Below are 27560 nucleotides of genomic sequence, written 5' to 3'. Positions count from 1 at the left end.
CAGGAAACAAGAGATAATGTGCAGTAGTTGAAATAAAAGGTAAGATGAAGGGTGAGTTTCTGATACCTGGTTATGATTGTCAGGCCTTCACAATTCTTTGCACATACTTAATTAATCACTTGAAATGGCTTTCAGCCTCCATAAACAACCAGCATGCAGAAGTAGTCAAAAAGATGCTCCATAGCCCAATGTTCTGAAAACATTAATAGATGGTATTTTTCTCCTTTTTAGCTTCAGTCCATATTTGACCTCAGTCTTCCACTTTTCTTTCCCACCACAAGCAACATAAAAACATAATCAAATTTACAAATAGGCAGATTGACATTCTCTTCAAATAATGTGATACAGAAGCTTACACACAAAAAAACTGCTCTAGGAGTGCAAAAAATAGCAAAACTTGGGAAAAAAACCCAACCTACTCATAAGCAGCAGTCTCATTCCAATGCGACAAACTGAATTCCAGTTTTTATGACAAAGTCAATCCCTATCAGGAGATGATCAGTTTGCCAGTCTTCAGCCAGCTGCAGGAGATCTCTGACTTCTAGAATATGTGTCTGGGGCATCAGGTTCCTGCTGTAAAACTGAGACTAGCAAATGTAAGCTTCCATCCATCTGGAACTGCTGAAGAATGAAGAGTTTTTCTTCTGAATCTAAAAAGGTACTGATCCAAAACTGCATAGAAAGCTGATTGGTTTGATTTATCCATGTTCACACAAATGGCTATGAGTTTGTTAATCTCTAGATATCAACAATAAAAAAGCCTTTCGCTCTTACATTTTATGTTAGTAGAGCACTGTGTTAAAACTGGATATAAAACAATACAAAATATTTTGTCAATGATTTAGCCTATTTATCACCATGAACTAGAGGAGCCGCCTGTCCCTTCTGAAACAGCTCAGCCAGTCTTCAAAACATTTCTTTATGGATGACTTCAGTGCTGGTGGAAAATCTCCAAGACAAAAGATAGCGGCTCCTTCACTGTTGCATTCTTCTCTTCCACAGTTGTTGGGTCCAGAAAATAATTGTTTACTTACGACTTAAAACCTGAAGCCAAAAAAGAAAAGCATACAGATTAATTATTAGATTTTCTTTCCTAGAAATTTAACGAGTTATACAGGAATACTGCAAACTTCAAGTACTAATAAAGCATAGAGACGAATTATGGTGTTGTCATGTGAAGCAAAACAATCCAATTACAGCAGCTACCAGAGATTCTAACAGCCACCAGCCTTTTAACCATAACCAGATAATTTGGGCTTCTGCAACTGTGCCAGGTTAAGAGTACTTCTCACTTGCTGCCAGCCACCTGCTAAGCAGCTGGTAACTTGCAAGGCTGTTCTGACTCCATGAATTTGGATCACGGCGCTAGGCACTTAAGGCACCACTTCAGTGCAGGGGTTCAGGCTCGTGATCTTACTATCAGCTGTGCACCACACATGCACACACGTGATGCACTGCTCTTCCTCCCACACAGCAGTGCCAGTTTTCAGAGTTTTCTCTCTCTTGGGGCCTGCCAAAAGAGCTCTTATCTGACAAGCAAGGAAACTGGAGGCAAAGGGAGATTACAGTGCAGGAAGTTAGAACCCAGCGAGTTCCAGACTACGTGCTCAGCTTCATTTACTCCATGCAACATGCATCAACCTTTAACCAGGCTGGTTTCTGACAAAGCACACACAAGGCCCCCTTATGTTGGTACTTCTGTCTTGGTGGACATGGAACAACAACGTAAGGGGAACCAAACGGATGCACCAATGCACTGTGTCATTCAGTCTTTGTTCCTGTTTTGATAGCACTACCCCCTCCTCCATTCCACTGGTCTCTAGCTCTGCACCACTCCAGCCTAGGATAGGGTGCTAGGAGGCAGTCTGGGAGAGCAGCATATGGTGACACATGGCACTCATCTCTCTAGACAAGGAGAAAGAGAAAGACATCAGTGGTTCTCACACGTTTCCTGTAGAGGCTCCTGAGCATATCTGTACGGTATGTATCATTAAAATACAAGCAGGTTTACTGCTTTGACTTAGGCCAGCTTGATGACAAGACTAAAGAATGTGATCAAGAAGTCAGCCTGGGGCAGGGGTGTGTGTGTGTGTGTGGTGTACTGCTATTTGCTTGTGTCTATACAGTGACAGGGCCTGAATATGAAATTAGCTTTCTCCTCTCGTTGCATCAGGTTTCAGGCTCCCCACAGAGCACCCAAAATACTGTCCCCACACAGGTCACAAACAGCACCGAACAAAGCACAGCTACCTCTGATGTCTTGAAATGATGTAACAGTGTAATCATCTCAGATGCTAAACCTTCAAGCATGACATATGAGCACAGTTTAGCCACAAAAGTAGCCAGTGCAAAGCAGGACGTCACACAGACTATGCTTAACATGCTGACATCATTTAGTCTTCGGTATTACTCCGACACAACAGGATCTGACTCAGTTACTACAAGATACCACAGTTTCCTCTGCAGCTCTACACCCATGTTTCGAGCCCGTTTCCTCATTTTATAACCAAGGATGCAGTTTCTTCTCCTGCATTAGAGCTCCAGGTTTCTCAAGCTCAGTCCAAACTCCCTCCCACCCTTCCACTTATCCACGTTCTCTCGTGTTCGGAGATGTTTTTCCTGTGTTCAGCCTAGTCTGTGCCAACTATCTGCGTGGGACTGCTTGGCTGGTAACTTAACAAAAGAATCAAACCTGGCAGAAAAGAAAACTGCAGCCTTAAGCCCCCCGTTTCCACGCTGCTGTGCTTTTTGCAAACCTTTAAAAGGCTTCTCTGCATCAGTGGTCTCCAAGGTGGGGTGTGCACAAGGCGACCCAGTGCAGTGCAGGAAGAAAACAGTTTTGCACCATTAACAAAATTTAAAAAATAAAATCCTGTTTACTTCATCCATATCCTTTCTTGATTTCTGGTTTTGTGCATGTGTTTCTACAGTGTACATAATGCCTGAGTATGAGAGCACAAGTACATAATTTATAAATATATGTAAATCGGGTGTGTATGTTCAAAGTATTTAACTGACAGGGTGCAAAACCAAAAAACCTTGGAGACCACTGATCTACAATGCAAAAGCAAAAATCAGTATGAAATGCCCATAGTAACACCACATAACTAAGGGCTATATGACAAAAAAAACAAAACATTTTTCCTTTTCTTTTAAGGAAAGAAAAATTGTTTTCAGTCAATCTGCAAACTTCATTTCTTACCCACAAGAATGGTTTGATACACCCTGGTTGATAGCGAGCATTTTCTTTAAAAAAAGCTTTTTTAAAAGTTTTCTTTTCAGACATTTCAGATACATTTAAAACAAGTTTCTGGTGACTTGGTTAATAAATTTGGAAATGAAACCTTTCACAGAGTATCTCAAGTTGGAAAGGACTCAAAGACCGCCAAGTTGAACTCGCTGCTCCTTTAAGGACCACTTAACCCTAAACCATGTAACTAAGAGGACTGAGCAGATGCTCCTTGCACTCTGGGAAGGCTGATGCCATGATCACTGCCCTGGGGAGCTTCTTCCAATGACCAGTCACCTTCTTAGCGAAGAACCTTTTCATAATGTCCAATCTGAACTTCTGACACAGCTTCATTTCATTTCCTCATGTCCTACTGCTGGTCACCAGAGAGAGGAGATCAGCACCCTCCCCCTTTGCTGCCCCACCTGAGGAATTTGTAGGCTCTGAGGTCATCTCTCATTTCACAGAAGGCAAAAGGACTTTTTCCATCTGTTCTTTTCTTCCTTCACTCAGTTTATTTGCTATAGCTTACCTAACTTCACATCCCTCCAAAAGTTTATGTCTTCACAGATGTTTTATTTGTCAAATACTTTTAATTTATTTCAGCTAGCTATGCTCCATGTAGAATGGCCAGCACGTTCAAAGGCTTCAGCTCTGGGAAACCAGCTCATGCCCTCCACCTCACTCTCAGTTGTCATCCTCAGGCTACAGCTGTTCCACAGCAAGGTCAAAGCACTGCAAAGCTTTATGGTGTGAGAAATAACAGCTTCACACAGCACATCTCACACAGGCATCTCCGCCTGTCCTGCTACCACCACAAAAGCCCCCTCGCACTCCTTTCCCTGTCTCCTGCTCGCCCTTCTCCCATTGAATCCACTGCTGACCAGCATCTCATCTCATCCCCTCCAGTATGTCAGACCAGTAGCTTACCAAAACCCTTTATGATCAGATTTCACCTATTAGTCCAGAAGACCACCCAGATTTTTCTGTTGGGTCAGTTTCCCGATGCATGACATGATTAAACTGGCTCACAGAGGGGTGTGATGAACATCAGAGATGGTCCAAAGAGCACACCTCCCACTTCCAGTGATAGTGAGTGGCTGGATTGGCTCAAGCAATCCTACGAATTATAGTCTACGTGGAACAATATTCACCCATCCACAGGAAAGAAGAGCAAGTTCTCTGGAGTCAAAGGAAAGCAAGCTTGAACTATGGTAAGTTACTGCAAGCCCCTCAAACCCAGTACACAGATTGCCCTCATTAGATGGATTCAAGGTTCAGCAACAATCCTCAGTGTCACCTTAATTTGTGTAAGCTTTGCAGACACACCAGCAATGAGAAAGTTCTATTACATATTTACCTACAGTTTTACTTCTGAAAATCTCTACCCAAATCCAGTGAAATTCTTTCTGATCAGGTTATGCATCTCACCCATAACCCTTAGGAACAAAGAAATCCATGAGTACTGATAACAGCTGGTTTCACTTCTCCATGCTGCCACTGAGCCTGCTTGGTTGGGGAAACTACGTCTACCTCCATGACCTGGCTGTCAGGAAAACCAAACACTGTGAGATACAGTGTCCTATGACATCAGCTGTTCTGCCTGGAACCTTCCTGTTTCACAGACAGAAAACCTCTGGATTTTCTACAGATAAGTATTCAGCAAGCTTTTCTGCAATACTACCAGGTGCTTTGAAAGCCAGACGTAAGAGTGTAGTAATTGCTCTCTTGGAGAGGTCTTGACCTGGTGTTCTTTGCCAGATTTAGAGGTGCCAGTAAGACTTTTCACTATCAACTAAAGGTCAGTGATCTCAGCTCCAAACCCATGATCTTTAATACTTCTTTGGAATCACAGCATGAACAAGAGTGAAACTGACAGCATTCCACAGGCTCTCCCTTCTGGAAATATTCCAGAGAAAGAATATTCTGCTCTGGGTGGATGACAGATCAACACGAGCCCTTGCCCCTGCAGTTTATTAAAGGGCAGCTCTTCTGTCCTATTACTAGATCTAGGACAGAATTAATCTGAGTTTTGATATTCTCACAGTGGATTGACCCTGGCTAGATGCCAGGCACCCACCAAAGCTGCTCTACCACTCCCCCTCCTCAACTAGACAGGAGAGGGAAAATAAAATGAAAGGCTTCTGGGTCAAGATAAGGACAGGGGGAGACTGTTCACAGGCAAAATAGACTCAACTAGGAAAAATGTTATCTAATATATTACCAAGCAAAAGAGTATAGGAATGAGCAATAAAACCAAACACCTCCCCCCACCCCTCTCTTCTTCCTGGGCTCAATTTTACTTCCAATTTCTCTACTTGCTCCCCCACAGCAACATAGGGAAACAGGAAATGGGGGCTGTGGTAAGTTCACCAAGTGTTGTCTCTGCTGTTCCTTCTTCCTCAGGGGGAGGACTCCTCACAGTCTTCCCCTGCTCAAGTATGGGGTCTCTCCCACAGGAAACAGTCCTCCACCAACTTCTCCAGTGTGAACTCTTCCCAAGAGATGCAGTTCTTCATCAACTGCTACAGCATGTGTCCCTTCCACAGGACCAGAATGCTCCAGCATGGGTCCTCCATGGGATCGCAAGTCCTACACTTCCCACTGGGACATGCCTCCTTTGAATGTCTCCACCTACTCCAGCACAGGCCCCTCCACTGGCTGCTGTTGAAATCTCTGCTCCCCATCATCCTCCATAGGCTGCAAGGGGACAGCCTGCTTCATCATGGTCTTCTCCCTGGGCTGTAGGGGAATCTCTGCTCCAGCACCTGGAGTGCTTCCTCCCTCTCCTTCTCCACTGGCCTCGGTGCCTGCAGTGTCCCTCACACCTTCACACTTGTCCCTTGCAAAAGCTGCTGCTCTTTTGGTTTTTTTTTTTTTCTTCCTTCTTAACTATGTTATCCCAGAGCCACCCCCACTGTCACTGACAGGCTCAGCCTTGGCCATCTTTTAGCTGGCAGGCACTGGCTCTGTCAGACCAAGGGGAAGCTTCTGGCAGCTTCTTACAAAAGCCCACTATTAAACCTTACCATGCAAGCCCAAAACAACATGGGCTTCTCCATGTTGATGTACCCCAAGAACCAACTGCATGACCCTACAGATGCTCTGGTCTGCACATGTACCATAGAAAACAGATTGTGATGACAAAGCACAAACTGGGAGGAGCTGTTGACTCTGCTGAGGGTGGAGAAGCCTTGCAAAGACCAGGACAGAGGAGAGAACTGGGCAATCACCAACAGCATGAAGTTTAACAAGGGCAAGTGCTGGATTCTGCACCTGGGAAGGGACAGCCCTGGCTGCACAGACAGACTGGGGAATCAGATGCTGGAGCCAGCTGTGCTGAGAAGGATTTGGGGATCTTGGTTGACAGCAAGTTAAACATGAGCCAGCAGCGTGCCCAGGCAGCCAGGAGGGCCAGGTGTATCCTGAGGTGCATCAAGCACAGCATTGCCAGCTGGTCCAGGGAGGTGATTGTCCTGCTCTACACTGTGCTTGTGCAGCCTCACCTTGAGTACTGGGTGCAGTTTTGGGTGCAGCAGTACAAGAGGGACATAAAACTATTGGAGAACATCCAGAAGAGGGCAACAGGGATGATGAAGAGTCTGGAGGGGAAGTCTTACAAGGAGAGGCTGAAGTCCCTTGGTTTGTTCAGCCTGAAGAAAAGGAGACTGAGGGGAGACCTCATGGTGCTCTGTGGCTTCCTGACAAGGGGGAGTGAAGGATCAGGCACTGATCTCCTCTTTGGTGACCAGTGATAGAACCCAAGGGAACGGTGTGAAGCTGTGACAGGGGAGGTTTAGGTTGAATACTGGGAAGAGGTTCTTTACTGAGAGGGTGGTTGGTCTCTGGAATGGGCTCCCCAGGGAAGTGGTCACAGCACTGAGCTTGGCTGGGTTTGAGAAGTGTCTGGACAATGCTCTGGACTTGGCTGGCCCTCTGTGGAGCCAGGACTTTGATTTGATGATCCTTACGGGTCCATATACTAACGTAGTCTTGATCAACTGTTCTCCCATACAGAGTAATAATTGGTTTTCTTATTCCATCTGTCAATCATCAGGCCCAATGGTCTGTTTATTTAGAAGGGCTTTCTCACTATGCCCATGTAGGTTTAAAAAAAATAACAAACCACAATAAAACCACAAATTAAGTATGCATTCTTTGTGACCAAAGAAAACACAGCCACACACCTAAGCAATAAAAAAAACTCTTCAGTGGTACCCAACATCTCTCTCCTTTGCTCCCTTCAACAGCATTCATAATTAATAAGGTAGAATTGCAGTTCAGAAGTTCACTGGCGCAAACCTATATTGCCTTACTGACACCTCAGCCACTACAAGCCTTGTTGAGGCATGGAATAAAGTAAAAGCACAAGCAAGAGGAGGTAGTGTTAACGGCTAATAACTGTTAGCAAAATGTAACCCTACAGTTTGAAGCTGGCTAAACACACGGGCCAGCCTTCTGAATGCTGCCATCACAAACACATGATGCCACAGCACACGTCACACATGCTCATACCCAACACACATGCATCCTTTCCCTTCTAATTATTCTCACTGTTTTCTACTTGACCAAAAAAGGGTCAGGATCATATACAGTCACTCCCAGTCCCCGTGCCAGTCTGCATGCTCTCCTGAGACAGGAGAGATTTCAACCTCACGTACCTTCTTTACTGTAGCTGAAAGAGTTGTTCAGGTGCTCCCTGCTTCTACATCCCGGGTCACTTCTGCATGAACAAGAGGCAATACTCAGACAATCCTGGAGCTCTAAACACTTACCCTCTCCAGCCCAGGTAGATCAAGAGTGATCAGACTGAGAGCTGGGCTGTTTCTCTGGCACTAGTATAAGCCCTGACGAATCCCCTCTCCTCTCACGGGTAAATCATACACCACCTCCCCTCTCTCCTCCATACTCAACTCCAAACTGCCCTCATGCTCCATTCCAGACCCTGCAAAGGCCAAGGACAGGAGACACCCAGCACCCATGGTGTCACCCATAACATCACATCAAGAAGTGTTAAGCAAAAAAGTTACAATGAATAAAGATAGCTTCATAGCACAGGCACTTACCTTGCTCGTTTCCACCATGGTTGTCTGCTTGCTTGGCCAGCAAGCTGCTGTTCTCCTCCTTTGGTGTGTCTGAAGAAAGATCAGAAGACAACTATAGTCCCCTGCCTTGCTCAGCTTCAAGGTTCTGATTACTGTGTAAGAGTGAGGTACTAGCTACAACTCAACATGTTGCCATCAGCTAACACCTGAAAGCCAACACCTTTCCCACAAGGTAGCACCCCACCGCAAAACAGGCACTCATCTCTCCATTACACCACAGTCAACCACACACAGGGATGTCAGGGTTATGTGCTGCATGGCAGAGAGTTCTAAAAAGAGATGACAGGGGAGATACAGTCCTCTGGGAAACTGTATCTCACTGCTTTAGTTTCACAGTGGTATGCCATTGCTTAGAGGTGAGTTACAAGCTACAGTTCATAAGACACCAAATCACTCGGGTTGTCTTAGCGACAGAGCCCAGGAGGTCTGTAACCCAACACTCTCCTTGAGAAATGGTCAACATTCAGTTCTAGACAGGTTGCTCAGGAGTGTCTCCAGTCAGGTCTTAAAAACTTCTAAGCATAGAAACTCCATGATGACCCCACATAGCCTGTCCTGGTGATTAGTTATGCTTAGAGGCAGAAATCTTTTTTCCTCATTGTGCTGGTTTTGGCTGTGATAATTTTCTTCATACCAGCTAGTGTCAGGCTACGTGTTGAATTTGTGCTGAAAACAACCTTGACAATGGAGAAATGTTTTTGTTATTGCTGAGCAGCAGCTACATAGAGCCAAGGCCTTTTCTGCTCCTCACACCATCTCACCACCAATGAGTGTGCTGGAGGTGCACAAGAAGCTGGTAAGGGGACACAACTGGATCAGCCAACCCCAACTGACCAAAGGTATATTCCATACTGTACAACATCATGCTCAGTATATAATTGAGGAAGCTAGCTGGGAGGCAGGATCACGGCATGGGAACTGAGCATGAGCCTTGGTTTCAGGCAGTAAGAAATCGTGCTGTTCATCACTTGTTTTGTATATTCTTTTATCATTACCATCTTCCTTTCTGTCCTACTAAACTGTCTTTATCTCAACCCACGAGCTTTACTTGGGAGGGCAGAGTGAGCAAGCAGCTGTGTGGTTGTTCTAGCTGACTGCTGGGTTAAACCACAACACTCCTATCCACACAGAATCTCCCCTCCTTCAATTTAGAGTTATCAACCTGATATCCCAGTAAACAGCCTGGCTCAGACTTCTTATCAATAAACCCACAGGTAGCGGCAGCTGCTGTTATGCACCCTGAAAACCTGCTCTTCTCTGGGCTTTAACAAGCCCAGTTCCTTCAGCCTTTCCTCAGAGGAATTATGCTCTGACCATGTTGATGGCACTCTGCTGAACTTGCTGAAATTTATCAGCACTTTTCCAGCACTGGGTAGACCACAAATTAGATGTAATACTCTGTATGTCATCTAACAAGTGCCAAGTAATGGAAAAATAATAATTTCCTTCATTCTACTAGCTTAAGCACCTCTTAAAACAACCTAGGATGCTATCAGCTGCCTTTGCTGCCAGGGAGCATCCTTGACTCATGGTGTGTTGTGTCCATAAGGACTCCTGGGCACCTTCCAGAACTGCTCCCTGCCAGTCATTCCCCATCCTGCACGAGTGACACTTTTCTCTCTCTAGTCCAGGTCCCAAAAAACCAAACCAACCCACACTAAAAAACCCAAAGCAAACAAAAATCCACCCCCACCAATTAAACCTCTCTGCAGTACACATGGATGCCAGTGGCAAGTGGAGGACTATAGCACATTAACCACTACTTGTGGGCTTGATAATCCAGCAAGCTTTCTACCCATGCAGATAGACGTTCATTCAGACAGCCCAATTTAGGGCTCCAATGGTGCTGAAGGACACTGCATAAAAAGCCTTACTAAAGTCAAGGTATATGACACCCATTGTTCTCCTCTCCTCCACAATATCAAAAAGTCGGTCCAGTTGATCAACTCGATTTACGCTTATCTGCGGTCACCATCTTTCTGTGACCAGAAATACGTTCCAAGAAGACTTGCCCCATGATTCTAGCGGAGACAAAAGTGTGCTTGAGTGATGTGTAATTCCACAGACTGACATGCTAACCCTTTTGGAAGACAGCTTCAATGTTTGCTTTCTTTCAGCTGTCACAGATCTTCCCCAACGTGATTTCTGAAAGTGGTAAAGAACTTTCTTGCAATTATGTCTGACAGCTTGTGTAGCAAACCTTGTATCAGATCCCATGGACTGATTTGGGTCAAGGTTTCTCAAAAGTTCTTGATCTGATCCTCTTCCATTCCTAGGACCCCCTGCTCCCTGAACCTGCCTCTAGACAAAAAGGCCACAGAGACTGTCAAGATGGATGCAAAAGTAGCACTTGGTATCTCAGCCTTGTCTGTATCTGATATCAAAGAATCAGAGTATGATTGAGGTTGGAAGAAGCCTCTGGAAGTTATCTTGTCCAACTCCTACTTAAGCAGACAAACCTAGAGGAGGTTGACCAAGATCATCTTCAGACAGCTTTTTAATATCTTCAAGTAGGGAGACTCCACAGCCTCTTTGGGCAATGCATTCCAGTGCTCATGCACCCTTGTGGTAAAAAGCATTTCCTGATGTTCAGATAGATCCTCTTATTTTTCAGATGGTGTTTATTGTCTCTTGTCTTGTCACAGGGCACCCACTGAGAAGAGCCTGGCTTCCTCCTCTTCATTTACTCCCATCAGATATTTATACATATTTATTTAGAACCTACCAAGCCTTCTCTTCTCTAGTAGCTCTGCATCTCCCAAGTACTGGTGAGCCCAGAACAGCACTCCAGCTGTGGCCTCACCACTGCTGACTAGGTTCAAGAATGATGACCTCTTTGAACTGCCTGCAATGGTCCTTCTCAGGCAGCCCAGGATACAATTAGCCACCTTTGCTGCAAGGGTACATAGTTGGCTCATGCTGATTTTCTTGTTCTCCACAGTCCAAGGTCTTTTACTGCAAAGCTGTGTTTCTGGCTGTTTGGCCCCCAACAGGTGTTTATTCCTCCCCAGGTGCAGGTTTTTGTGTTTTCTTATATTGAACTGCACGTGGTTCCTGCCAGCCCATTTCTTCAGCCTATCAGAGTCTTTTCGGAGGGCAGCACCTCCCTTTGGTGTGTCAGACACTCCTCCCAGTTTTGTATCATCAGCAAACTTGCTGAAGGTACACACTGCCCCATCATTCAGATCACTAATAGAAATTTTAGAGGACTGAATGCAGTATTGACCCCTGGCATACACCACTAGATAACCTCTAACCAGTAATCACAACTCTTTGATCTCCTAGCACGAAATGTAGGGATTTTTTTTTCCTTTTTTTTTTTTACCCCCAAATATCATCCAAGATACATGTCCTTCAAGTCTGCACACTCTGCTGGAGTTATTTCCAAGGATGGTAAAGACACAAGACTCCACAGAACAGCCACTTACCTTCATGATTTGCATCATTGTTGACCCTCTGCCCGTCTTCCGGGGCACTGTCGTCCTTGTTCAATTCTTTGCCTGAAGAGAGATCAGAGAAGAGCTACAGTCCCTTAGGAGCACACTCCATTGCTTCCTCCCAGTGCCAACACCGGCCATTACTCTGCACAGCCCAGGTCTCAGCAGCACACCTCCTCCAATACTGCCGCTCACTGCGGCGCGACCCGCAGAAGCCCTCGCCAGAACTGCTGTGTACAGGCACTCCAGAGCGCACTGCAGCCTTGCCTACGGTTTCCCCTCTCTGCAGCAGGGACTGCACACTACTTGGCACTGCAGGTGTGCTGCGCAATAGTGCACCCACTCCCTTTCCTGGTATAAAGGCTTTTGTTTACCCAGTGTGGAAGCAGACAGCCTTTATTTATGCACCAGATTCTCTTTGGCCTGAACTGTACCTTTCCCTCCACTTTCTTTCATAAGACAGACATAAAAGAAACCTCCTTCTCCTATATCCACATCTATGGGTGGAAATAGTTACACAAGTGGTAAGACAATGAAAGGTCCAGTCCAATCCCACAGTGCAGCACACCTTCACCATCAGCTACACAACCCCTGCTTGTACAGATGAGGAAAGCTGCTCTATACCAGTTACAATCCATGTGGGAAGAATAAGCAGCAAAAACCAGGAGCTTCTAGGTTTCCTTTTCCTTGTCATCATTAGTGATGTTCCTCGTAATCAGAAAAAAAACCTCTACCTTCTCCAACACTCTTATTATCAGCCACTTGTGGAAAATACTGGAAGAATTACTGGAGAGAATGAATCAACAGTGCAACAGCCTCTGGGGAAAAACCAAACCCACCCTTTTTTGCTGACTTGAATGATAATGTTCATATTTCACTGTCCCTCTAGAGTAAAAAGAACTAGAATAAACAAACACGTCCCAGAATTTCCTTGACATTTCCACTGACTGCACTAAGAAAACAAAACTGCTTTGCTTAGCTGCCTGATGAAGGCAGTCAAAATGCTCTCCTAGAGGATAAAGCAAGTGGGAGATACCACATCCAGAACTGGTGCTTCTCTAAGGAGAGCAGCCTTCCTTATATCCCAAGGTAGCATTGTGTAAGCTTGTAAGCATCCCATCTCTAAATTGGTAGGTTGAGGCTCAGATCTATTTGCCATGAATAAAAACCTCTGAAGCTTCACCATTTCATTATCTTAGGTCCTGCTTGAGGGTTTCTTTCCAGCTGAAAGCAAAGATCAGCTACTCACAATGATATACTTCAAAAATATCCTTATGCTCTTTTGCATGCAAATGAGTGGTAACACCAGAGAAAAGGGAGCTCCCTCACACATGCTTGGCACTCTCTGTGGCTGGTGAAGTGATTTGCAAGCACAGCCTGTAGCATCATAACAAGAGGGAAGCTGAAGCCCTGAAAAGGTATTTGTTCAATGCTGTTTAACAATTGCTCTTCCTAGGGTAACGGGTCTTTCTAAGCCAAGAGAGGAATGGTAATCTCTGCAGTGAGAACACGCTAATAGGTTTTGCACTGTAGAAAGGCCACAGGTAAAATTAATTCCTCCTGCCTTAACATTCTCCTGTTTTAGGGCACTTGTTATCTGTTTCAGGCTTTTCAATACCATTATCAACAGTTTGTGGAGGCATAACTTCAAGCAAACAGAAATACTTCTTAGAAATGTGTACAGAGGTAGCACAGTGGAGGGCTATGAAGATGATTAAGGGCCTGGAGCATAAACCCTGCGAGGAGTGATTTGGGACTGTTCAGCCTTGAGAACAGAAGACTGAGAGGAGATCTGATTAATGTTTATAAATATCTGAAGTGTGGGGCACAGAGGGAAATAGCCAGCCTCTTTTCAGTGGTCTGTGGGGACAGGACAAAGGGCAATGGCTTCAGGTTGGAGCACTGGAAGTTCTGCACCAACATGCGGAAGAACTTTTTCACAGTGAGGGTGACAGAGCCCTGGGACAGGCTGCCCAGGGAGGTGGTGGAGTCTCCTTCTCTGGAGATATTCAAGACCCGTCTGGACACCTACCCTTGCAACCTGGTCTAGGGAACCTGCTTTGGCAGGGGTGTTGGACTCAACAGTCTCTTGAGGTCCCTTCCAACCCTTACGACTATGATTTTGTGAACAAAAAACTTGCAAAACTTGCAATGCAGCCTTAAACGTAGTTTCATCACAACATTTTTAGCAGATACTCTTCAGAGCCACTATGCTACATTGCTTTATTGAAGGACTCATGATTAATTTCAACTCAAATTTCCCTCCAGCAACTGTTTAAGGTCTCAGATCATAATCACCATTTTCTATAGTTATGTCTACAGCTTTACAAAATCTTTCTGAAGTGGGTTTATTTAACGTGATAAAACTACAAAGACTTGCCATAAGAAGCCAAAGACAGCTGAGAAGAGAACCCACATCTCCTCTCCATACTTCATCTGTGTGTTGCACAATGACTTTAAAACACTTCTTGCAGACCTTCAAGAATATCTCATAGAAACACAGGCCATTCTAAGTTAAATGCAAGTGCAGTAGCAAGAAGAAGGTTTCTGTTGTTTGAGTTCTTTTCCTACCCCATCCTTTTCCTTTTTTTTCCACTTTCAAATCCGCCAGTAGTCTCTAGATTTCACTGATCTCTGAACCACAGATTTTGTGAGGAAAAAAATCCCTCATAAACCAAGCCAACAACAAAAAAATCCCCAAAGCCTGCTTTTGCAGCACTGCCTCCCTACTTGTGGCATCTTTTCCAGGCCCATCATCAAGGACCTCATCATGTTTTGTTTTCTTTAACTTCCAAACCCACTAAAAAAAAAGAAACTTCAGAAATTAAATAACTGTGGAAATTAAGTTATACATAAAACTTCTGCCAAAGGTGACACAGAAGTTTGCAATCCAAGAAGTATTCTGCTCCACCCTTGTGCTAACTCCAGCAGCTCATGTAAGATACTAGAATGAGTATCTCACATGAAGCCACCATTAGTTTAACAGCGCAGCACTTCAACAGGTCAGCGTGGAGCTTTGGCCCCTCCTCACTGAAACAGTATTTGTTCTAGTGTCCTCCAGAATAAAGGGGTTTTAAGAGTCTTCCTCTGCTCCCTCTAATCTTCTTGACTGCTCAGGGGCTGATTTACCTCCGTTTTAAGAATAGACCACAGTGGTCCCAACAATAAGACACATGCATGTTAAAGCCGGAATAGGGTCACCTCCTTTGCCGTTATGAAAGGAGCATAGAGAATACAGGACTTGACTCCTTCCTTAACTGCTCACCCTACGGAGTGATTCCCAAACCCAAAAGCCAGAGAGCTGAGAAACTCTGCTGCAAAATAAAGTGGTAAAATTAAACAAAAAGGAGGGAAAAAAAAAAAAGAAAAAAGCAGCATTGGCATGGACAGTAGAAGTCCAAGTGGAAATCTGTACAGGGAGACAAAGCAATGCAGAGAGCCCTAAGAATCTTTACAGCCTACAAAAGGGCATCATGGAAGGAAATCAAGGGTGGGCAGCAGGCTGGTAATGAATGGTAAGAGGTGAGAAGTTCCTCCACTGACTGCCTCCTTCCCCCATCCTGACTGAGAAGACATGCCTGCACAACGGGGTAAGAGTGAATCAGAAGGCACTGCTAACAGATTATTTTCCTGAAACAAATGAAAGCGGTTAGAAAAAGGAGAGAATTGCAACTTGACCCACAGGATGTAAGCACGTACCAGAGACGTGCATAAAAAGCAAGGATCAGAGCTGTGCACAACATGCCTGTCTGCACAAGCCCTTGGATGGATTTTTAAGGGTGTGACAAAGCTAAGCTAACAGCAAGTACTGGATAGTTGCATCCAGGGAGTAGCGCTGAATGGTCAATGTCCAGAAGGAGATCAGTGACAAATGGTGTCCCTCAGGAGTCCATGCTGGGACCAGTACTCTGGGAATTGCATTTAGGAGAAAAAAATTGCAAGCAGCCACTTTTTGCCACCAGAGAAGGGAGTGAGATGATGTAAGAAATCATGACTGAAGTGAAGGCTGTTAAGAAGGGAGGGGTGGGGGGAGATGCTTTAAGATCTGGCCACACTTATTACCCGACTCTGGTGTCACTGGGTGTGCAGGGCAGTGTCATCAGTTAGAGAGTTTTCTGTCCTTTGTTCTGTGCTGAGTCTGTTCTGCCCGTGCAGAATGATCTCTCCCTGTCCTCACCTCAACTCCTGAGCCTCTCAATATCTATTTTCTCCCCTGTCTAGCTAAAAAGGGGTGTGATAGAGCAGCTTTGGTGGGCAACTGGCCTCCAGCCAGGGTTAAACCACCACATCTCCAAAGAGAACTACTAACCACACAAATCTCAGGCCATTCACTGTCAGTAATTCTTCCAGTCCCACAAACACATCCACTACGTGCAGGTGCCTATCATTACCCTCAACTGAGGCTTTGAGGCCGCACGTGTACACACTGAAAATCAACTAAAGTCTTACACGCTGCAAAACAAAAAAAAAGCCCACAAAATAACCACCCAGTAAAGAGCAGATCAGAATCTTTGCTCCAACCAACAGCAGGTGTTTAAGAACATCTATATTCCAACACCAGTTTCTTGCCTCTGTCCGAGTTAGGCTGTTTTTGGCTGACCAGAGAGTAAAGATGTTGTCCTATAACAAAATTTATTTTAGAAAGTATGTATTAATGACCTGGATAACTTAACTACACTCTGCAAAATAACCAATGCAAGAAAGAAAACTTACTCCTTCACCTCTCCAATGACAGACTATACTACCACAGAGAAAAAAATTACATGCATAGACCAATTTAACATAGACAAGCATAGACTCTTAACTCTTACCTGCACAGTTCCGAACAGCTTTTTGTGTTAGACACTTCAGTTTACCTGCAATAAAACAAACAGAATATATGAAGAAATTGCTCAGAAATAAAGTTCTTTGCCTTTGAAAATTATCTGACAGCCCAAATCCATTCCTCACTCAACCCAAATTAAAAAAAAAAATAAATAAATCACTGAGGATATGCAACTGCATACTTGACTTGGGAAAAGAAGAAAGAGTGAAATACCAATACTATTTTGGGGCAAAGACAGTCAGTGAGAGATCAACAAAATGGGCCTCTTGCATCAAGCTGGAACACATCTAACCAAATCTAAAGCAAAGCTTAACAGTTCACGACTGAGTCTTGTTGTTAAATCAGCAAATCACATCACCTTATGCAGTACTTATCCTACTGAGGTGCAACAAGTTTGTTTTCTACCATGACCAAACCTTTCTTGTTTCAGGGCAAGTAGTTGAATTGTTTGGTGTCCAACTGATGGCCGGTTCTAAGTGGCATTCATGTGCTGCTAACAAGTGTAGTGCTGCCCAACATCACCAACACAGGCAAGGGCACAGAAGGTACCCTCAATAAAGTTTACAGAGGACATCAAACTGGGAGTGTAGGGGATATGCTGGCAGGCACGGCTACCACTCAGACTTTAACAAGCTGGAGGAATGTGCTGGCAGAAGAGACCCGATGTTCAAAAGGCAAGCAAAGTCCTGCACTTCCTCAAATGACCCTGTGGAGCAGTACAGGCTGAGCTCTGCTTCGCCAGAAAACAGTTCTGCAGAAAAGGAACTAGAAGCCTTGGTGGACCCTTAGTCAGAAATGGGCCCTTGCAGCAGAAACTGGGCTGAGTTAACAGCAGTGTAATTAGTACACTGACAGAAATAATTCATTCTATTCAGCATTTGTGACACCACATGTGGAGTAGTGTGTCTATTTTTGGGCTCCCAATTAATCAAAACCCATTGACATTCTGAAGCAAGTCCAGCAAATATTCACCAAGATGTTTAGGGGTCAGGAGCTGTACAAGAGGTGCTGTGAAAATTGTGTTTGTTCAGCCTGAAGAAAAAAGGAAGGCTAAGGGGATGGCTAACTGCAGTTTACAACTAACTTAAATAGAAGACAACAGAAACTCCCCTCAGAAGTACAGAATAAAAATACAGGAGAGAAGAAAAACATGTTGTAAAAGTGATTCAGTGCTAAAAAACGTTGGAAGAGGCTGGGGAACCTGAGGCCTCGAGGAACCTGATCTAGCTTTGAAGTTGGTCATGCTTTTAGAAGCAAGTTGGATAAAACCTCCCAGAGATTCCTTCCCCACCTAGTTTACGATTCCAAGCCAACAGAAACTAAACGAGGCACATCAGGAAAACACAAGGTCCACACGTAAAACACATCTACATATGCTCTGACCAGAACACCACCACCCCACCCCCCCCCCACCCTCCCAGAACACTGCCAATCAGCCCTTCCCAGACAGGAGATGGACCCCATGCTCTTCACCCTGCAGTCACCCCCACGCGCTGACCCCACCAGGAAGCCAACAGAACTTTCCATACAAACTGCGCTTAGCACAAGGCAATGAATTCCTGTTTGGAGCTCTCTCAGACACACAGAGAAGAGATGGTGTGCATCTCTTTCCAGGCCAGAATACAATTTAACTACAAAGGTGGCACCATTTTTGAATAAGCTGTCAGATCTACAAGGAAACCCCAACTTCAATTCAGCACAGGGATGGGTCAAGAAACACATCTAACACCCCAAAGTTACGGCTATACAGGCTGCCGGGAGGCATAGAAGTCCCTATGGATCAGTTGAGCACACTGAGTTGGCAGATTAGACTCAGCACAAGTTATTCAACAGGCTCTGGTAAGGGCCCACCCCAACAATACATCTTTAAGAGCATCATGAAGCTGTCCTCAAGAAAGGTAGGTCCAAGCACACTGAGACAGGAATCAGAGAGGCCATATATACTTGTTAAGAAGAGACACATAATAAATGAAACAACCAGTCTGAAGGAGAAATATATATAGCGTTTCACAGTACATAGAACCCGCTGTCCAAGTGCAAGAAACTTCAGTATATTATTTCCTTCAAATCTATTAGCCTTTGCTTAAGTTGTACTTGTTTCTACTACAGATTTATAATGCATCTCAGTCAGAAACTTTCACACATTCTACAGAACCTTAGAACAGCACAGTCTTGAAGCATGGTAAGCTCAATTAGGAAATGTTATACCTACCTTTTAGGTAAAGCAATATAAGTATTCCTATAACTCCACAGAGAAAAAGAGACGCAATAAGAGCACCTCTAGTTCTTTTCTGAGATTCAAATCCTTAAAAAAAAAAAAAAAAAGAGGTTAGTTAAAAGGCAGCTGTGTGATAAACTACTTCAGTAAAAATACAACTCTGACTATATTACTTTTTTTTTTTTTTTTTAACAGTAACCTAAAAAAAAAATCAATGTACCAGTGCCAGTAATTTGCAAAGCCTTAAGGCAGTTTCAGGAGAGTTACAGGCTAAGTACCTCATTTCAGCAAAGGCACAGAACCACTTGAAAGGCGATGGCTATTCTTTTGGCTATGAAAGGCCACGTCAGATCTCAGCCAAATGAAATGTCAACGTATATCTTGTATTAGGTTTGCATGGCAAGGTTTTTGGCAGTTGGGGATACGGGGGGAGGGCTGCAGGGGTGGCTTCTGTGACAAGCTGCTAGAAGCTTTCCTGCTGTTGGTCAGAGCCAATGCCCGCTGGCTTCAAGACAGACCCACTGCCTGCCAAAGCTGAGCCTGTCAGCAATAGTGGTAGCACCTCTGGGATAACACAGTTAAGAAAGGGTAAAAACCCCTGTGCAACACCTGGGAGAGAGGAGTAAGAATATGTAAGAAGAACAACCCTGCAGACACCCGGTCAGTGGAGAAGGAAAAGGATGAGGCACTCCAGGTGCCAAAGCAGAGATACCCCTGCAGCCTGTGATGAAGACCATGGCAAAGCAGACTGTTCCCTTGCAGCCCATGGAATATGATGGGGAGTAGAGATTCCACCTGTAGTCCACGGAGGACCCCATGCTGGGGCAGGTGGAGAGGCTGTGACTCTGTAGGAAGTCTGCACTGGAGCCAGCTCCTGGCAGGACCTGGGGCCCCACAGGAAGAGGAACCCAGACTGGAGCAGGTTTGCTGGCAGGACTTGTGACCCAGTGGGGCACCCATGCTGAAGCAGCCTGGGCTTGAAGGTCTGCACCCTGTGAAAGGCACACACACTGGAGCAGTTAGTGAAGAACTGCATCTCATGGAAGATTTCATGCTGGAGGAGTTGGTAGAAGACTGTGTCCTGTGGGAGGTACCCCACCCTGGAGCAAGAAGGGCTCTCCCTGCCCTTATCTCAACCCACAAGTCTTTTGTTCTATTAGCTGAGGAGGTGGAATAACAGAGCAGCTTTGGTGGGCATCTGGCCTTCAGCCAGAGTCAACTCACCACATCTGGGACAGTCTCAGCAGAGCTCTGCTTCAACTTGGGGCTTGGTTGGGTTTTTTTCACTGGTAAACAAAGGATTAGAACATGTTTGGAACCATCTGTTTTGTAGGGTGTGTAAAGCAGTCCCTAACTGACAAAATTTCCAACTTATGTGCAAGGGTAATTTTCATGGCTTACCAGTAGAGAACTATTCCTATAATTGTGTTAGAGACTTGTTAGAAATCAGGCATGTGGCCACCAGGTGCCTGCCAAACTGCTCTATCACTCCCCCTCCTCAACTGGACAGGGCAGAGAAAACACAACAGAAGCCCTGTGGGTTAAGGACAGGGATATCACTCAGCAGTTACCATCATGGGCAAAACAGGCTCAACCTGAGAAAAGGAATTTAACTTACTGCCAATCAAAATCAGAGCAGGATAATGAGAAACAAGAATAAATCTTAAAAACCCTGCGATCACCCCTCCCTTTTTCCCAGGCTCAACATTACTCCCTATTTCTACACCTCCTCCTCCTGAGCAGCACAGAGGGACAGAATGGGGGTGTGTGGTCAGTTCATCAGCTGCTCCTTCCACCCCAGGGGGAGAACTCCTCACACTCTTCCCCATCTCCAGGGTGGGGTCCCTCCCACAGGAGACAGTCCTCCATGACTTCTCCACCATGAATCCTTACCATGGGCTGCAGTTCTTCATTAACTGCCCCAGCATGGCTTCCCGGGGTGCAATGCCTCAGGAGCAGACTGCTCCAGCATGGGTGCCCCATGGGGTCACAAGTCCTGCCAGCAAACCTGCTCCAGTCTGGGCTCTTCTTCCCACAGGGCCACAGCTCCTGCCAGGAGCTGGCTCCAGTGCAGACTTCCCACAGGGTCACAGCCTCCTTTGGGTGTCTCCACCTGCTCCACCATGGAGTCCTCCATAGGCCACAGGTGGAATCTCTACTCCCCATCATCCTTCTTGGGCAGCAGAGGGACAACCTGTTTTCCTATGGTCTTCTCCATGGGCTGTAGAGGAATTTCTACTCTGGTGCCTGGAGCACTTTCTCCCCCTCCTTCCTCACTGACCTTGATGTCTGCAGAGTTTCTCAGATCATCTCACTCCTTTCCTTGGCAGCAAAAAGCTGCCGGTTGGAGGTTTGGGGTTTTTTTTCCCTTCTTAACTGTGTTATCACAGAGGCATTACCACCATCACTGATGGGCTCGGCCTTGGGTTAGCAGCAGGGCCATCTTAGAGCTGGTTGGTATTGCCTCTGTCAGACCTAGGGGAAACTTCTAGCAGCTTGTCACAGAAGCCACCCCCTGCAGCACCCCCACCACTACCAAAACCTTGTTGTGCAAACCCAAAAGCCATAAGCAAAAGCAGGTAAACTCTTGGTTTTATATCTATCTGTGGAGAAAAAGTATGGTCACGTGCTATACAGGAAATTATTTTATCTAATGACTGCTAGATGACTCACTTGTAGTGGCTGAATAATGTCATTCTAGTTCAGGGAAAGCAGTACGAAGAGCACAATACTCATTAGCATTAATTACATAAGCACAAAAGGTTCAGAAGAGATCTTCTGTGTCTCCATCTTTACTACTATTCATTTCAAGTCACAGCTGAGATTTTATTCTGTTGAGATCCTTGCAAAAATTATCTTTGGGGGGGGGTGGGGTGGAAATCAAACTCTCAACCTTGTAAATCTCACCAACCTTAAACACACTTTTAGCAGACAAATAATTTCTGATGGTTTTTACTCTTTCAATTTAACTTCCCTAGAGGTCAGTAGAAGTCTTATAGTCAAAGTCCATGCTGCTTACCAACCTAGCCTTTCAGATTTGCATACATAGCCTGACCCGTTCCTTACCTGCTTTATCAGCAAAGCATTGACTCAAAGAGATTTCAGAGGACTTTTCTGTTTGAGAAAATTTAATGAAACATGTAGCTTTCTCAGAAGGATCAATGTCTATCTCAGGGATGTCAGCTTCCTGGGAATTAATAGCTGCTCTGCTACTGAACTTCCACGTGTAATTCAGAGGCTTCTCAAAATCTGCTGTGCATCTTAGCAGAAGGACATCATCACTGCTGTTGCAACTGATTTTAGGTTCTGAAGGAGGAGCTAAAAGAAGAGAAAACATTCTGTATTAATTGGGTTATAAACCGCCTTGAATTTTAGCACGGGACAAGGGCTGGAGTGACAGAAGCAGCAGGAGAGCGCACAGCTAAAAGCCTGTGTGTAAGGTGCGGGGGGTGTGTGCACATGCATGTAGATGAGGAAGAAATGTATTTCTAGAAGCTGTCCTGTTTGTGGCTCTTCAGTCCCTCGTGGTTCATTGCCAACAGGACTAATACACACACTGGCCAAATATATTTCCCAAGGATTACTAGCAAAGCTAGTGCAGGACGATGCCACAGATATTCAAGCACATATAATACACCTGCAGGAGCATCTTTAGTAGATACATGCTGCCCAAGATAACTCCATCAGCTTGCTCAAAGAGTTTGGTTCAAAGTACAGTATGGCATCTACATGCATTCTAGAAGTAAGTAAAGACAGGCACACAAATTAGATGCTACCTCTGAAAAATCTGTTTTGGGTGCCTAAGCAACTTAACAACAGAGCCAAAAAAAACAGCCTCCCTCTGTTTCTGTCTGCTTCCCTGACAAATATACAATCCACTTTCTAGTCTTCTTAAAGTGAATGAAGTGGTGCAAATTCTTTATGCATTTCATCCACTACTTACCTAACACAGTGAGATGTAAAGTTCTGTCATAGTGCTTTTGCACAGTATCCAACACGTACGTGCCATTGTCACTGATCTCCACATTAAATATAGTCAAGGCCCCAGTGTTCTTGTCCAGGAAGACTTTGTTACGTAGAGAAGGAAAGTATGTGATATCGCCTTCCCCTTCCCATTCAGCCACTTTATCCTTGTCTTTTGTCCAAATAATGTCCGTTATTTTCTGGGTTATTTTTACTGGAAAAGTAAAATTCTCTCCCTCAATAGCAAACACTTCCTCACAGTGGATGCATGCTACAGGGGAAAAAGAAAGAAAGTTACTTTAATAGTTGTTTTATAAACTATTGCTTGACTAACGCTGTATACACTGCTAGATTCAAATTTATGTTAGGAGCACATCGCGGTGTTACAATTAAGGTATGTGTCAATTAAGAATTACCCAAACCCAGCCTGTCTGCACAATCATGCAACAGGCACCACAAAGTGATCCAGTTTCCTCATTCCGTTGTTTGATTTTTAAAAAAGTTATTCCTAAATGGCATCGAATCATGAACCCACCAAAACCCCTGCATCATTCTGTGCTTCCCTTGCTTCTCAGGTGATCACATGTAAGCTTACTACTGTTCATAAATTAATACTACAGCTTTATCTCAACAAAACAAGTCACTTCCTTTCACAGTACATAAGTCCAGAAAAAAACTACAGCCCATCTTGCTCCACATCCCATCCCCTTTCCATAGGAAAGCAGCCAGGAGGTCAGCCAGGCCAGTCATTAGGAAGACTGGGTTCCCCACTGGCAACGAAAAACGCTCATCGGCATACTAAGCATCCTGCTCTTCTGCCTGGTGCCACACCATAGAAAGGAAGATTCTCAGACAAGAGACTGAAGGCAAGCAACAGGAAACACACTTCTATGTGTTTTGATACAGAGATGTATACACTGGTGGTTTTCTCTATGCCTTACTTCTCATGGACTACACAATTTGTTTGCAATTTGTCCATGACAGTACCCTCCTCATACCACTACAATTTCTGCTTCTCATTGCCCACACTTTCGCTGTGACCTCTTCCAGGCATGGGAACTGGAAAAGTAAACAGGGCAGAAAGGGCTCAGCTATCACTCCCACATCTTTCCATCACAACCCAAGTGACTTTGTCTTCTATCCTGTTCAGTCACAGGCAGGAGAGCAGGATGCTTAGTATGCCAATGAGCATTTTTCATCTATTTACATGACTTAGGACAAATTATAGACTTGACCTTTGAGGTTCTTCACTGAGGAGCTCCAAAATTTGTGTGTGGAGACCACAAGAAAGCAGGATGTTGGGCAAGATAAAACACTGTTTTGATCTGATGAAGCCTGGAATCCTGATAGAGACTTTTGTTTCATAAAGACAATTTACAGGAGTGTGTTTTTCTCAAGAAGTCATCTCTCACTGCCTAGGGACCTAAAGTACTCCCAGCGCAGGGAAAAACCTCCCTGCTCTACCCACTCTGAAATTCCACCTCTCAGTAATTTCAGCCCTCAGACAATCAAGCTGTGGTGGCTTATACCAAGACACAGTGGCTGTCAGCAAAAGCAAGATGACTGCCTTCTGGGGCGAAATCAGCCATTTGCTGGGGACCAAGAACACAAGCAAGGACAGCCACCACTGCTCAGCTACCACTAACAACTCCCCCTAAGCTCGAGTGTTGATGTACGTAAACTCCCCATGTCTTCGCTCTCTGTTAGTCCCAAATGCTACGCTCAAGAGTGAACAAGATGAAGACTGTTTCTCAGTAAGATTGTTTCTTCCTCAAGCCCAGAAATAAGACCAAGGGAAAGCAGAGTAGAGAAGATTTTTCCTCCACAGCTCCTGCCAGGCCTGGGGGAGCATTGCCCTCTTCAGCACACACTTCTTGCTACCAAGCTTTTGTTTCATCAACCAGCAAGGGGCTGAAGAGTTCCTGCACAAGGGCACTCCCCAGGAGCAAGACTGGGAAAAGGTTATCTTTTCAAGATAACCATCATCTCCTCTTGTCTAAACCCACGGATCAGATGCTTTTACTTCCCTGCTCTAGTGAAAAATGTGAAGAAACTTCCCACTCATTTCTGTCAGCTTCCTCTTGTTTCAAAGAAATTAAACATCATACAGAAATGTTGCATAAAGTCTCCACCACATACCTTTGGGCTTCTAAAGAAAGCATGTGTCATTGTATGTTTTACAGACTTCCCATGAAACCCTCCTTCTTTTTTCTACTTCATTTTATATGGAAACAGATCTCCCACCGCACAACAGAAAAGTTACATCTGCTCATAGCCAGTAACAGCCAAGCACTCTCATACACTCTTTGGAAGGCTAGAAATAAGAATGATGTTTCTCTGCTCTCTCCCTCCTTAGTATAGCCTATTATTCCAAGACAAAAGTTCACATAAAAAAAAGTAACGCCATGCTAAGGCCTCCAGTAGCCCCTACAGAAACTACCAGAGTACCTGTGCCTGCTTCTCCTTTAACCCACTCCAAATTCCTTCTTTTGGTATATCTTTGCATTCCACCTTTCAAAAAAAAATAAAAATCACACAATGAAAGTGTTACTGATAAAGAGAGCAAAACCTCTTTTGCGAGAAAAAACCTCTTCTGCAAAACTACCACCTCATCTGATCTACATCATCTTCTGTTCCTGCTTCTTCAGCAGTCAGACAGCTTTGCCTATGCCACCTTCTCATTCTACCCAGAACTCAGAGCCACAGTCAAGTGTTCTGCCTACCACACATCAGCTGAACCACGACAACAGCATGGGTGCACAGATTTGGCCTGCAGCAAAGGGCAAGCCACAAAGTAGGCACTACATTAAAACATTCACAATCTTCTCGTTTTTGACAATGACTCTACTAATGCATGTAACCTCTAACTCCATGCTAACCAAATCATGTCTCTAAATGCAGAGCTTGGACTGCAGCCTACTCAAGGCAAGGCACAGCCCGTCACTCACAGACCAGCAGGTCACCCATACAATCTAGTGTGCTGTACTCAAGTTTTGGTGTTCACCTGAATAGTTCTGATTCCGTAAGCATTTAAGCTTTTTGTTCAGGCTAAGTGGAATTAAACATTCCATTTATCAGCATTAAGTGCTTCATTACTGTACTTGTCTACCCAATTTGATTTTCTTTAGTACTTTTCTTGGAGCTGATGTACAGCTTAGTTATTCCAGAGAACTTCTGTAAGGCAATTCCCTTTTAATTTTCAATGATATCATCTTTTTTTGGTCTCAGATACCTATTTGGAAGGCATACACGCATATATTAGGTCTATACAAGCAGCAGGTAGGCCATTAAGACACTAACACTCCATCTGCTGAAGCTGGGTGGAAACCTCCTTCGTGCTTAGCTTACTGCAGTGAATTGTCTGCCTCTGGGGTTGGGCTTTTTAAATAGTGGGGTTTTATTCTAGCTTCTGTAATTTCTCAACTACCCCTTTTTTAGGCTTTTTTTTTTTTAAATTGTGAATTCCCCCAGCAACTCTAAGGAGTAGAGAGTTATGTTCCCTCCTAACCTTAAGAGCCACCAGTCAACAGAGAACCCCGAACTAAACGTTCAGTCCAAAAGGACCATCAGAATATTCACCTATAGTCCTTCTTAACCATCCCACAGGCCACAAACACAATCCACGACAACCACAAGCTCCAGTAGGAACACACTCAGACACACGGAACAAAAGCACAGGCAAAATCTCCAGCCAGGAAAGTGAGAACGTAGATGACAGTAAGCTGCAGTAGCATCCCATGCAGTTGCAAGAGAAACCTGATTCATGCAGGAGTGACTGCAAATCTCACAGGTAATAGCAAAAGCAGAGTTTTTCACTTGTGTACTACTGCAGGAAATTCAGAGAGGTATGCGTTGCTGGACAATTCAGGGCTGCCTGCACCTACAGAGCTCTACACACCAGCAAAGGCAGGATCTAACAGTGGCACCCACCAACAAGCCTGGGTCCTTTCCCACCATAAACCCCATACCTTTGGTTATATCCCTCAGCACAGGCTTAACAACGGGCAGCGTCCCTGCGCAAGCACTACCCAGTCATTTTAAGACTATGCAGCTGACTAAGACCATAGGAATGAGCTACCCATTCCTCCCTCTGTTTTTCCCTGCCTGGTCCGACAATGAATTAGCCATACAGAGAGCACAATGTGCTTAAAACTGGGCACACACTCCCATTCCAAAAACCCCCACCAAACCAAAACAAAAAACAAACACCCCAAAACAACTGCATTGCAATTCCCAGGTGTGTCTCACTGTGGAAACATTGATGCTTGTGCATGGGGTGAAGCAGAAACAAGTCAATCAGAGCACAGTGCGAATGAGACTGTCCCTTTGATCACAAGCCCAGGCCTGGTTCAGAGCACAGTGACTGCACCCACACCCCAGAGTAGGCTTCCTGAATTAACTACCAGGAAATGATGAGGACTGAGCTGCATCTTAAATCCAACTCTGTGTGCCTGCCCACTTCACTGAAGGCACTTGGTTCTTCCCACTACGGGTTCACAGCTATAAACCTTCCTGGGAGAGAGGCACAGCTTTCCAAAATGCTGTGCCTCAGACACAGACACACTGCCTCCCTTTTCTCCAGTAACTCACTAGGCCAGACCACACGTTCAAGGTATTTTCCCGCCTCAAAAAAATAAAATGCAGTGTCAACTGAAGAACAGCCTAAACACTCACCACTAACATCCTGTCCCTTCATGCACGCTGTCACTGCCTGAAAGAGGCACAGGGACGCCTCCAGTAGGGTTAGCAAAGCCTCAGTGTGCAACTCAGAAGGACTTGGTGG

At 44.8% G+C, this 27560-nt stretch overlaps 1 protein-coding gene across 1 annotated transcript in view; it reads right to left on the bottom strand.

Annotated features, from left to right (window-relative positions):
* Positions 1 to 1009: 1009 nt before the first annotated feature.
* The window catches only part of CD58 (CD58 molecule), a gene marked incomplete at its 5' end in the record, with an annotated part of 33871 nt that continues 7320 nt past the window's right edge, over positions 1010 to 27560 (bottom strand). Inside the window, 8 exons of the mRNA XM_084274707.1 lie at positions 1010 to 1044; positions 7891 to 7952; positions 8296 to 8364; positions 11763 to 11834; positions 16583 to 16627; positions 18809 to 18901; positions 21881 to 22132; positions 22758 to 23048. Of these exons, the coding sequence (XP_084130833.1) occupies positions 7918 to 7952; positions 8296 to 8364; positions 11763 to 11834; positions 16583 to 16627; positions 18809 to 18901; positions 21881 to 22132; positions 22758 to 23048 (857 nt within the window). The 3' untranslated portion in view covers positions 1010 to 1044; positions 7891 to 7917. The remainder of the gene's footprint in view (positions 1045 to 7890; positions 7953 to 8295; positions 8365 to 11762; positions 11835 to 16582; positions 16628 to 18808; positions 18902 to 21880; positions 22133 to 22757; positions 23049 to 27560) is intronic.

This window comes from Gallinula chloropus, assembly GCF_964237585.1.
Source record: "Gallinula chloropus genome assembly, chromosome: 1".
Lineage (NCBI taxonomy): Eukaryota > Metazoa > Chordata > Aves > Gruiformes > Rallidae > Gallinula > Gallinula chloropus.
Note: the sequence above shows the minus strand (reverse complement) of the source record. Positions and strands in the feature narration are given on the sequence as shown.